Source organism: Malaya genurostris, chromosome 3 (assembly GCF_030247185.1).
Source record: "Malaya genurostris strain Urasoe2022 chromosome 3, Malgen_1.1, whole genome shotgun sequence".
Taxonomy (NCBI): Eukaryota; Metazoa; Arthropoda; class Insecta; order Diptera; family Culicidae; genus Malaya; species Malaya genurostris.
The window spans coordinates 156,301,500-156,315,396 of NC_080572.1; the positions used below are offsets into that span (position 1 = coordinate 156,301,500).

The 13,897-nt window shown below is 39.3% G+C and overlaps 1 protein-coding gene across 3 annotated transcripts in view; it reads right to left on the reverse strand.

Moving 5' to 3' along the window:
* Positions 1-13,897, reverse strand: part of LOC131436393 (putative 1-phosphatidylinositol 3-phosphate 5-kinase) — a 366,150-nt gene that overhangs the window by 264,428 nt on the left and 87,825 nt on the right. For all 3 annotated transcript variants that reach the window (XR_009230619.1, XM_058605096.1, XM_058605097.1), the window contains exons 4-5: positions 3,403-4,137; positions 2,575-3,345 (exon numbers count right to left, since the gene is read on the reverse strand). Coding sequence is in view for 2 of the 3 variants with exons in the window: in XM_058605096.1 (XP_058461079.1) it covers positions 2,575-3,345; positions 3,403-4,137 (1,506 nt within the window). In the remaining variant the exon portion in view is untranslated. The remainder of the gene's footprint in view (positions 1-2,574; positions 3,346-3,402; positions 4,138-13,897) is intronic.

Sequence of the window (13,897 nt, forward strand, 5' to 3'; positions counted from 1 at the left end):
ATATGATCTAATGAAGCACAAATTTGAGGTCTATGAAAGATTTAAGGAATATCAGGAAATGGCAACATCTTATTTTGGAACTCATATTTCTATGCTCAGATGTGATAATGGCGGAGAGTATATAAGCAGCGAATTCCAGGATCATTACAAGAAAAATGGAGTTCGAATGATCTTTACAGTTCCGTATACAAAAAAAAACGTATACAACAAAATGGAGTAAGCGAACGTATGAACAGAACCTTGATGGAAAAAGTAAGGGCAATGCTATATGACAGTGGTTTAAATAAAGATATGTGGGGTGAAGCACTACATGCAGCTACATTTATAATAAACAGATCTTCTACAAACGGAATTAAGGAAGACAGTTCTCCGTACGAAAAACGGTTCAAGAAACGACCGAACCTGAATCATTTGAGTCTTCGGATGCAAGGCGTTCAAACATATCCCTAAACAAAACCGGCAGCAAATAATGCTTATAAGCTATGGAACGAATATACAGGTGCCATAGAAATCGGAAGAAGTATAATGTTCGATGAAACTATAGAAAATAACCAGTTAGATGCAGCAAGTATTGTAAATATTAAAGAATTTCCTGGTGAAGATGTCAGCAGGTTACTCAGAAAAGGCAAGAAGAAGAAGAGGGCGCTATTAGTTACAATAAACATCTGAATGGCGCAGAAACATCACAGATGATTGTACGCTCATCAAGAAAGATCAAGAATCACTTGGAGAAAGTGATTATGAAAGCACTAACAAATTGGCACAAATGGAAGCGTGCTATTCAAGACGAATTCGATGCATTGCATAAAAAAAACACTTGGACAGTGGTTAAATGTGTACCCAAATAAAAGATATGTTAGAAGTAAATCGTTTCCTTGGTATGGAAATAAGTCGTAATTTTGAGAACCAAACAATTGAAATTTCGCAAACCACATCTATAGAAAAGCTACTTGAACGGTTTGAAATGAGTGATTGTAAACCAGTGGGGACACGATTGGATACTAATACTAAATGGTTAAAATCTGAAGCTAAAACTACAGAAGAACCATTTAGGGAACTGTTAGGATATCTACAATACCTTTCGTTGAGATCCACGCCCAATATCTGCGTTGCGGTAAACATATTAAGTAAATATTCCAATTATGCTACTGACTGGCATTGGTCGGAGTTAAAGCGAACATTGCGATATTTACGAGGAACGAGCAATACAAAAATCATTTACTCGACCAAAAATAATTATCCTGACTTCATAGGATTTGTGGATGCAGTTTCGTGGTCAACGAAGCGACAACCAACGGTCAGCTTATCTACAACTGAAGCAGAACTGATAGCACTTTGTTCAGCTACGAAAGAAGGTGTGTGGTTAGCTCAACTGCTTCACGAATTGGATGTAGTCGTAAAACCATTCGTTATAATGGAAAACAGTATTCCATGTATGAACATCGCGCAGAAGCCTAGTTTACATCCAGGAAGAAACACTTGGAAATCAAATATCTCTTCGTTTATGAACTCATCAAGAAGGGAAAACTGAAACTGCAGTTCATCGCGAGTGTCGACCGACCCACAGATGCTTTCATTAAGGGGTTACCTACAATTACACATTGAAGATTATTCAGTATATTGAATGTTCGAATTGTGGGGAAGTGTTAAAATATACATTGTGAAACACTATAAATCTGTATAAAATGTTCATAACGACGACATTAACAATGAGATATTCTGTTTGTTTACTTTGATTATTATTATCGGTAAATAATTGGAGAGAAGGATTGCTAAGAATACCGTAATAATCGAAAGGGAAAGTAAACAAAGAGAATCTCTCATTGTTACATTCGTCGTTTTGAACATTTTATACAGAAAAATCACAAGATAAAATAGTAAACAAACAATTTGACATTCACTGGAAGCTCTACACAATCAATGCTACCCAGTAAATCCGAACATCGGACGCATCGTGCACGAAAGCTTTTGATTGCGTTTCGAGCTCACATAGTGTATCGGTAGAACAAAAGAGAGAAGATATACCAAAGCACCGAGCGGATGTCTGATTCTCAGGGGTGGGATATATCGGGGTTGGATTTTCCACCCCGAACATAGGGCCAGAGTTTTTCTGGCCCTAAGAGGTAAATGATCTTAAGTTTAAAGGCTCTATGATCGAAACAAAAAAATGTTTAACACTCTTTTACATCCTATCGGGGAGACGTCGGCTCGAAAATGCCTTGTTTGATTTTCCTTCGCTCTGTTTCTCTAGCGATACATAATGTAAAGCTTTTTTAGGTCGACGCGATTGATGCGCTACGATGAACTTTGTGTAGATTACATGTTACACGCTGCGTGTAAACACATTAATATAGGGTATATGTTAATGTCAAGTAGGACGGTGTACATTGTATCATCAGTAGGGCAGTATTAATATAACGCATGAAATGATCAATATATCGATAATGTACTATGTTAGTATTTAGTAACTTGACGAATTGAATTCGAATAAAACCTGTTACCAAAAGTGTTTCGATATCATTTGGTAATTTTCAACAAGATATTCCAACTGAGTAAGTCAACTTTTATACTCACTGATAGCTTGTTTAGCATATCGTCCACCATAAGATCTATAATTTGCTAACATTGCTTGAACATCCTTGCTGTCTATTGATGAAGTAATTTTGTAAATGGTAAACTCGTGCGGCATCAGCAATTCATTGGCGTTTTTCGATCTTACCAAGCTTGAATTTGTGAATACTTGTTTGTCGTATATCCGTTCACTCCATTGTTTGGAATGAAAAAGTTCTACTGGAAACCGACTGCGTAAAGCACACTTCCTGCCATTTTCAGTTTCTAGATAGGGCAATGGAAATGACATAAACGGACTTATCGACAATACAGTATTAAAAAGAGCCGTTTTAAAGCGATTATCGAAAGCAGTCTCTACTGCCAACTGGAACGATCCTCCCGAATCATAAATACTGGGCGAAAGATCAAGTGCTCGCAGTGGATCGGTAAAATCCCTAACATTTTCGATGTTGACACTTATTTTTTTCGTTGCATCTTCTGGTTTCTTTTCAGTTGTACTGTATAGTATGCTCATTTTGTTTTCATCGTTTTTCTTGAATTCTTCGGAGGGGCTTGTTTCCTTAGATTCAAAAATGCTAGATCGAGGGGATGGAGGGCGAGCATACACGTCACACAAGTATGATAATTCCAACCGCCAGTTATATCGGGCAAATAGCAACAGTGATATTACTTTTTTAATTTTTATTAGTTCGTCTCGCGAACCTCCTCGCAACAACACGCAACATCCCCGAGGATTGTTTATTTTCTCCAAGTACATTAACGTTTTCGAGAAACCTAAAAATTAAAAATGCTTGATAAAAAGTAATAAATAAAAATATGTGTTATCCAAACCTTGTTCGTCGTAGAATGTTCGTATGTAGAAACTATCACAAGTACCTAATTTAGGTGGACCTACGTTAGAATCAATTGAAGTCATTATGTCGCATTCCAAGCTACGAGCAATTCTCTCCATTACGCAAAGTTTAACATCGAAGACAACTGTAACTCCATTATTACGTAGCATATCTTGAGCAATACCCGCTACGTTTCTATGTACCAGGAGTATGTTAGGCCCAAAGCTCAAGATTTTAACAACCTTATTCTTGAGATATTCTCTTTCCTGTAGCATCAAAGAGTCGAAACTGACAAACTTTCCTTCTATTCGTTGATAAGCTATTGCACATTGCAGCAACAAAATCTTGGGCTTATCTACACGAGACAACATTTGTCTATGTACAACATTTTTGGAAAAAACGACACCACCCACTATCTGACTCTCGTGGCGCTTACCACCCGGTACTTTTTTGAAGAAAACGTAATTGCGAATATCTATTGCATCGACTAATCCACAAGATTGTGGCCGAACCGTATTCGCTGCTCCTGCAGCAATTGGAATCAATGTTTTTATCCAAGACGGATCCAGATTCTCGCTTTGAAGAAGTTGATTAAGTAAAACTTCTTCATGATCACAGAACGATTCCAATAGAGCCTTTGCCCCTGATGAACATAGCCAAGAGTTTTTCATTTCAATTTCACGATGTATAGAAAACGGCATGCAAATATCCAATACACTTGGGGTTACAACTTCTAGAATAGAAATGCAAATAGTTATTTGTTATAAAAAGCGAGTGATACAGTTTAGTTTTGATGTGAAGTAGTTTAGTTGTATTTAGCATATAAGACTCTGTTATTATAAATTCAATACCTTTTTTGCTGGTAATTATTTTTTGCCGAGCAACATAATTTTGCTAATTTGAAAAAGATTATCTAAACACATTAAAATAACTTTTTGTTTTTTTCTTACTTTATGGTCTACTCCTGCCGAGGGTGAGGCTTACTAGGCTCCTTCGAACGAACTACTCTATGGGGCCAAAATGAACACTATTAACGAAAGAAAAAACCGGCCTATCACTGATAGGTTCCCTCCAGCATGTAACCCAAGCAATAAATTCCTTTACGGTTACCAATTTGCAATGGAAGATACGAGTATCTTCTATTGCAAGTTCGCCAGAGAATTTATCATTTAGGCAGGAAATGTGCTTCATCCGGTAACCAGTCATTCATTTGGTCGTAATCGTATCGGTATTTTGTCGTATCGTATCGGTATTTTGTCATCCTACCAACTGCTTCTGTGATTTTAATGTCTTCGTTAGTGAAGCATCGGAAAATTTCGTATTGTATCCGCTTCAGTATTAGCCCTGCTTTCCTATATAACCTTCTATGTCTGAAGCGGTACATACGATCATTACTTTAATTATATAGATATCGAAATGATTGGTCTACTAACACTAACTTCGTTTCTATCTTTGTCGATTTATTTTTCTGTATTTTTGTGCATTAGCACAAATGGATATGAACGATGATTGCTGAGTGAGTGGAGCACTAGTGTGGAGCTGAGTGAAAGCAACGAATGCCAGAGAAAATGCCAAGCATTCTACAACGCAATCTAAGAGAGGCTACATTTAACATGCAATCAAACTACTAAGTGTGTAAATCTTGGACGATTCTGTCCACGCTGTTGCATTATTACGGGCCTCTATACATGAGAATAAACCCTCCTTGTATTTCATCCCACACCAAAACGCGACTATCCGCAATCAACCGATAAGGCCAATCAGATGCGTCTTTTCTCTTCGGCTTTGACTTAGTGTGCTGTTAGTGCATGTATCGATATGACTGTTCCAGCAAAATTCGTAGATCGACGATACACAAATTTGGATAATTGTTTATTTCGTTGTTATGAAGAATAACAAACACTTCTAAATCTTCGTATTTACGGCCCCCTCGAAAAGTCCGAGCCCAGGGGAATTCCCCCTCCTCTCGGCGGCCCTGCCCAAAGATAACAAAGAGGACATGATTCCACTCCAAATATAAATATAGAGATAATACATATAGCAATCTATGCACACATACATACTACGATCATGGGAGATTTCATAAGTATATTTTATTTCTTCCACAGATCAGTGGGCATTATCCGTTCTGTCCTTTACCTTTGAAAAATATATCGAGTATTTTATTAATCCTAGTTCCGTTTAGAGCCATGGAGTTAGAGTAAGAAAGAAATAGGGTATTGTGAAAATGAAAACGACAACGTATTCTACAATCGACAACATTTAATTGTAACAAGAATCACATGTACGCTTGGAACTACTAGGTGTTATTGGATGAAATTGTCCACGTGAACCGTACTAACCGTACGTTTGCACTAAGCAGTACAATTTGAACTGCTCTGCACTGACGAGTCTAAGATGAAACCACAGACTAACAGACAGGACACCCAAATCTTTAATTATTTTAATCAAAAACATCCAGTCTGTCATCTCGACTGTGTTTGTTTTTTTTCATTTACTAACAGAGTTGCCATTCATACTGAATTATCTGTAATGTACTGATTTGTATACGTCCATGCGGATTTCAAGCATGATACAGATTTAAAATATGTATTAAATTATTATTATTATGTAATATGCAAAAACTAAATACAGAATTATGTCTACTTCTCATCCTCCAACGTAATACAAAATCGAGCCCATGTTTTATTATGATATCTACTTGCTTCTGGTCTGCCGCTTCCTAATTTAGGGTCAAAAATTACCAACACAATCAAAAATAGCCTAGATGACTACAAATTCATTTTACATCAGGCCCGATAATGAACTTTTTAAACATTCCGTGCGAAAAATCAATTAGAGAAAAAAAATTACTGTATATGTATATGTATGTATATATGTATGTGTGAAACCAAGTTCAAGGTACTACCAGTGTATGCGAGAAGACTTACAATACATACGAATATGATTATCAGATAGCTTTCCTATAATTGCTGTTGTGAAGACCAAAATGGATTTTGAGGACCCGGTGCCTTCCAGCAAGAATAGCCATATAATAAAGAATTTCGCTATACCAGCTTAAACCCGCCTGATGGTTTGTTTGTTATAAGGGTGCGTCTTACTCATTTCAGACCTTCAGGGAGGAAACAACAGGGGCCACGTCCAAGGGCTTGATGACCCTTCCCCAGGCCAGTGCCAGTTTTAGTGCTCGTCTAGGATGTGGTGGGGTTTGACAGTGGGCTCTGTTAAACTTCTATAAAAAGCTGCAAATTTCCGCAAATAAGCTCTGCTATAGCGACCGTGTGCCGCTCAAAGTGCACAAGCCCGATGCTCAACCTTTAAATTCCTACTCCATCTGTCCTAATATCAAGCCCTTATTCAAGGTGTCATGCGTCCCGTGCTGAGGAATTAATGGTTTGAGGGCTGGAAAAATTTCAAAACACTAGCGAAGTCAGGTGGGCCCCCATCAATATAGGGCTGTTCCCAAGTCTAATCCTGCTCGGTCGGGGGAATCCGTGCGAGAGGGTACTGAATAAACCCTCTACTCGTAGGAACAAAAATGGAATTAACTGTTAATCAAACAAACAACTAAAAGGACGGAGAGGAGGTAAACCCCTTTGCGAGAAAGGGTTTGAGAAGATCTCCATCCGCTAAACCAAGCCTTACAAAACAACGTGACACTTCAGTGTAAACGGCTGAACGAGAACGCGAGCGCCGAAGAGCTAATTACGGCCATTAAATAGCAAGAAGGGGTGGACGTCGACCAGTCGTGATAGCAGGAGACGTCCAACGCATGGGGTAGCCGCCACACTAATCAGAGAGGACATGCGCGGCTAGAGGCCATCGCCAAGCTAGATGTGGTACTGGGGAACGGCTGCGCCAAAATTATCTTCCAGCGGAACGGAGTTGAGTCGTTTATCAACGTGACTTGTTGCAGTCCTGGTCTGGCCGGAGACTTAAACTGGAAAGTGGAAGATGGCTATACCTATTAGGGTGGGACAAAACATTGATTTCAGCTCCACCAAACTTTTCCTGTTCCTTTTGGGTCCCATAAGCACCATGCAAAATTTTAGCTCTATCGGAGAAACTATATTTTCGCGCCCGAGGTTTAAGGTTTGTTTGGGTTTAGTATGAAGAGATTTACTTTTTACAAAAAAATCGTCTAGAAATCAACCTATGAACTCTAAAAATCAATGCATGCGTTATTTTAGTAGGAAATTTAACGAGGAAGAAAACTTTAGAAGACTGCAAAACAATCCGACGTTTGTAGAAAAAGTTATTAAAAGAAAACCGGCACAAGGTCCAAACAATGGCTCATTCCTTAATAAATCTAGCACCACTGCTGCTAGTGATGGTAATATGATTTTGCTTTCTTTTATTATTTAATAACGGTGGATTTGAGTTCTTTGATGTCTTTACAAAAGTTTCTAAGCTTATTATGAGAATTTTTTAAAGTGACAAGCCAGGTTCCATAACTCACTGTAAAGACACAAAAATGTCTAACTTGTTTTTGGAATTTTCTACAATATTTTAGATAAACTCAAATCTAAAAACTTTGCCGAAGATATAAACTCTCTCTTACAGTTTCCCAAGTAGCATGTTAAGTTGCTGTCCTGTATTTTTCGACCGATTGTGCAATTTATCAAGTTAGTTTATATATCTATTCTGATAACTGTTGTGTTATGGAAAAAGCGCAATATTTTTGTGTTGTGCAACATATCTTCAAGTTCATCCGTTATTACGAACATTTATTCACAACGATTGTGAAACTGATCCCATCCCTCGATCCCATCACAAAGGCAGTATTAAAATCAGTGAAAAAACAATTGTGAAACTCGTGAGAACTACTACGTAATGTAAACAAGAAATGGAATGACGCTTACAAAAACCTGTTTTAATCCACCTAGTGGTGTAATGATGCCTTTCTCATATCAATCAAACTATCATATATAATACTGTGGTATTCTTCAAAATTATTTTTCTTCGATTCTTAAAAGAATAATCGAAAAAGATTTGTTTGATCGTCTACTGATGAAAACTATCAATTGGAAAAGATTTGAGGTCGATTTAGAAAACTTTTTACGGTTTTTCGCTCTTTTCAGTGATGGTATAAAATGTTTAACACACTTTACCCTATATTTCCGGATCCGGAAGTCGGATCCGGATGAAATTCAGGAATTACGTATGGGACCACAGGACCTTTCATTTGAACCTAAGCTGGTGAAAATCGGCCGCGCCATCTATGAGAAAAGTTAGAACACATATTTTCATTTTTTTGCACATTTTACCCCATAAAGTTAGTGCAAAAAACGTTACATACACACATACGCACACACACAGACATTTTGCATACTCGACGAACTGAGTCGAATGGTATATGACACTCGGCCCTCCGGGCCTCGGTTCAATCGTCGGTTTTCACAGTGATTGCATAACCTTTCTATATGAGAAAGGCAAAAAAAAAATTTTCTTCGATTCTTAAAAGAATAACCGAAATCGGTTTGCTTGACCGTCTTCTGATAAAAACCATCAAATTGGAAAAGATTTGAGGTCGATTTAGAACATTTTTTAAGGTTTTTCCCCATTTTCAGTGTTGGTGTACAATTTTTAACACACTTTACCCTATATTTCCGGATCCGGAAGTCGGATCCGCATGAAATTCAGGAATAACGCATGGGACCACAGGACCTTTCATTTGAACCTAAGTTTGTGAAAATCGGTCACGCCATCTATGAGAAAAGTTAAAATACAGATTTTCTTATTTTTGCACATTTTACCCCATAACTCTCGAACCGGAAGTCGGATCCAAATAATATTCTGGAATTTTGTATGGGACCTCAAGACCTTTCATTTGAATCTAAGTTTGTGAAAATCGATTCAGCCATCTCTGAGAAAAGTTAGTGCACTTATTTTCACAATTTTTTGCACATTTTACCCCATAATTCCGGAACCGGAAGTCGGATCCAAATAATATTCAGGAATTTTGTATGGGATCACAAGACCTTTCATTTGAATCTAAGTTTGTGAAAATCGGTTCAGCCATCTCCGAGAAAAGTTAGTGCAAAAAAATGTTACATACACACATACGCACATACACACACACATACACACACACACACACACACACATACACACACAGACATTTTGCGTACTCGACGAACTGAGTCGAATGGTATATGACACTCGGCCCTCCGGGCCTCGGTTCAAAAGTCGGTTTTCACAGTGATTGCATAACCTTTCTATATGAGAAAGGCAAAACATGCAAACTTAATTTCTAATGAATAAGTTTCACATTTGATTTTCAATACAACTGCTGTTAACACAAACATGGATCTTGTAAAATAATCTGCACATGAAAAATTATAATGCTACATATTGTAGAATTGATCTTTTGCGTTTATGTAATTGAAAAATCGACAACGAACTGCATTTTTATGGTGAAACATGTATTCGTACGGCCGAAATTTTCAAGCGCCTTTGAATTAATGCGTTTTCAATAATTGTGCACCAATTACTGTGAAAATAACAGTCTATTATTTTCAATGAGAATCATCGGAATGGTGTTTAAAATACGTGTATTCGAACATTCTTAAAATTTTCAGACGATTTTGATCAAACTAATGTGTAATAAACCTGAAAAATCTCGAAATGAAATTTGCTTGAATACTTTCCAATATGGCATCGATGGTAACAGTGAGTTGAAAAGAAAATGGTTCACCCAACGTAATGACATATATTATCTAAATAACAGGAAACATGTTAAATATTTCGTAAAGAAATGCTCCACGTTTTGTTTTTTATCAGTTTCAATCTTCTAGTTGAATTAAACTACAATACAGTATAGTCATTTGTCTTAGAGGGCCCGACTTTTGTGATACGCACTGTAGGTATTATTTTGGTAAGTCCGTGTGCTGGAGTTGCAAAAACAAGTTGCACAAGCGGTAATATATAACTATGGGAGTAACTATGATGACATTAACTTTTCGTTCAACATCTTTGAAAAGTGATGTCAGGTCTGCTTATTTTTTCACGAGATGAGAACCGAATACAATTTATCTGATTGATTTTTGTTTTCATTGCGTATGTAATGCTGTATTCCTGCAACTTTTATGATAATAATGTCATGTCTGCAAGTTTTGCGTTCAATTCAAACAGATAAATCTTGCACAACTTTTTTGCAAGTTTTGAATTTTATATCATTGTTTTTTCTAAAACTGAAGAAAACTGCACACACTGAGCTAAAAATTCATGAGGCAGCCAAAACTATGCGGACTCAGCAGAAACATATTTTTTACAGCGAGGTTATCAATTCGGCTAATCATTTTTTCCTTGCGGAGAGCATCAATCATTTCACTAATTTTTCTTCCACAAGAGATTTAAAGCAATTTCGATGTATATTGTGTCCGCTACAATTATGACAGCCGTTTGGAAAGTTTTTGATATGTTGCACAAACTTCCGTTTCACATGACGATGTGAATTTTTTTGCAGAACTTTAGTGAAACATAAACAAGTTGGTGATTTACTGCACAATTGTTTTAGATGTACTTAAAGTTGTTCTACAGTGATTTTTTCGGTAGTATTGTGAAACTTAACAGTGATAAGTTGCACAACCAATTTTAAAATATGTAAAAATCTTTCTGAACATATCTAACATAAATAACATTTCTAAATCAATTGTAAAATATCTTGAAAGTTCAATAAGTTAAATTTGCTACTTGGGTTAGGAGATATAAACGGTACTATTTTATGCTAACAAAAACATAATTTACATGACTTTTTTGTGTCTTTACAGAAAAGTTTGTCACTTAACAATAATCTTCATTCTCTGCTGAGTAAGTATCGTGAAGATATCAAACAACTAGGATCAACCGTTATAGCACATTAAAAGGAAGTCACATCATATTACTATCACTAGCAGCATTGGTGCTAGATATATTAAGTAATGAGCCATTGTTTGGACCTTGTGCCGGTTTTCCTTCAATAACTTTTTCTACAAACGTCGGGTTGTTTTGCGGTCTTCTAAAGTTTTCTTCTGATCTCCAGTCGATTTTTTTTTTGTAAAAAGTGAATTTCTCCATACTAAATCCCATACAAACTTTAAAACTCGGGCGCAAAAATATAGTTTCTCCAATCGAGTTAAAATTTTGCATGGCGCTTATGGCACCCAAAGGAACAGGAAGTTTAGTGGAGCGAGAAAATAACCTTTTTCATCTTTTTCCCATACAACCTTGTCCCACCCTAATACACTTAGCGACCACCTAGCCATACGCTACACGATAGGTAGCCTAGCAAGGTACAGTAGTAGGGGAAATGCCCCCGGAATCCGAGCGTGGAAGGTTGTCGTTTTCGACCGTGACACGTTCTTGCACTGGAGAACCACACAGCGTACTTAGATGGGGAAGATTTGGTAGCCGTCCTGACACGGGCGTGCAGCGCGACAATGCTGAGTAAGGCACGATCGTAGAATAACAGACGACCGGTCTACTGGTGAAACGAACAAATTGCAGACCTTCGAGCGACCTGCTTAAGAGCCAGGAGAAGGATGCAAAGAGCTAGATCACCGGAGATAAAAGCAGTCAGGAAAGAAGCGTTCAAAGCGGCCAAGCTTGCTCTGAACAAGTCTATTCGAATAAGCAAAAAAGCCTGTTCTTATAATCTATGTCAGTATGCCAACTCCAACATATACGCGGATGATTACAGGATGATTATCGCCAAAACGAGAGGGGTACTGGCTCCCCCTGAACGTAGTTCGGCGATGTTGAAGGATATTATAAGAGTCCTCTTCCCTCACCACGACACGTCCCCGTGGCCGCCAGCACCACTACCAACAAACGATGTTGGCAGAGTGACGAACGAAGATTTGTTGTCAGCGGCAAGATCGCTCGACACTAAGAAAGCCCCCGGTTCAGATAGCATCCCAGACGCGGCTCTAAAGGTTGCTATTATCTCAAAACCGAACATGTTCAGGGAGGTCATGCAGAGATGTCTGGACGAGTACACGTTCCCGGATAGTTGGAAAACGCAGAGATTGGTACTGTTACTGAAACCTGGAAAACCTCCTGGGGACCCGTCGGCATATAGACCAATCTGCCTGATCGACACCACAGGGAAGCTCATGGACAGAATCATCCTGAACAGGCTAGCCCCGTTCATAGAGGAAGCGGTTGACTGTCTAACGAACAGTACAGATTCCTCAAAGGCAGGTCTACGGCGGATGCCATAAAATCGGTGGTAGCCACCGCGAAGGTCGCTATTTAACCCAAGTGACGTGGACTTCGTTACTTCGCGTAGAAACGCTTGACGTCAAAAACGCGTTCAATAGTGCTTGTTGGGCGGATATCACTGACTCCCTTCTTCGACTGGAAGTACCAGAAGGGCTGTACAAGATTCTGGAAAGCTCCTTTCAGAACCGGGTGTTGCTCTACGAGACCGAGGAAGGCTTACGCAGCATTACTATCACGGCCGGAGTACCACAGGGATCCATCCTGAGCCTGCTCCTGTGGAATATAATGTACGATGGCGTACTGAAGTTGAGGCTCCCCACGGGCGTCAAGAAAGTCGGGTTCGCGGACGACACCACGCTAGCAGTCTACGGAGAATCCATCGAAGAGGTCGAACTGAGCGCATCACACTCGATCAGCATAGTGGAAGACTGGTTGCGTAGCAGGAAACTACAACTAACGCAATGATGGTGGTAAACGACAGAAAATCAGAACAAGAGGCGTCGGCACATGCTGGTGATTACATAATCCCCTCTAAGAGATTATTGAAGCAATTGGGAGTGATGCTTGACGACAAGCTCAGTTTCGGCAAGTACGTGGAATATGTCTGTAAACGTGCTTAAATGGCGGTAGCGGTGTTCTCGCGAATGATGGCTAATAAATAGCTCGCCGGTGCGTCTAGCAAACGCAGGTTACTGGCAGGAGTGGCAGTTTCGACCCTCAGGTACGGCAGCCCGGTATGGGCGTCGGCACTCCGGGTTGAACGCAACGCAAAATTGCGTACCGCATGGTATCTGGAGACGCAGCCTGGTGACGTGCAGGATGCCTATTGGACTGCTCATCAAGAAAGACGCGAAATGCTACGATACGCGGATGGACAGGAACGCCCGTAGAACTGCCAACGCAGCCTGGTCTACTGGATGTATGTGGCAGAGAAACTACACCAGAGAACCTAATCCAGAGGATGTGCCACAGCGAGGAGAACTAGAACGCAGTGTCGACCGCGAGCTCCCAGATCGCGGGAATCTTGCAGCGGCATTGGAGCGCAGAACAATAGGCAGCCGCAATCGACGGCCGCTAGAGAGGGATCAGCAAAAAAGCGTAGTCTTAATCCTTCGCCGGGGATTAGACGAGTGGATTGCGATGTAGCTCAGGTATGGATCGTCGGGGCGCCAGTGAACCAGAAGCCATCCTTCAACCGGAATCATTGGATCGACATAGACATCCTGCCGATCGATCCGTTCACGGATATCGGAAGCGACGGTTACGGGTGAACTTCCATTGCCGGGAAA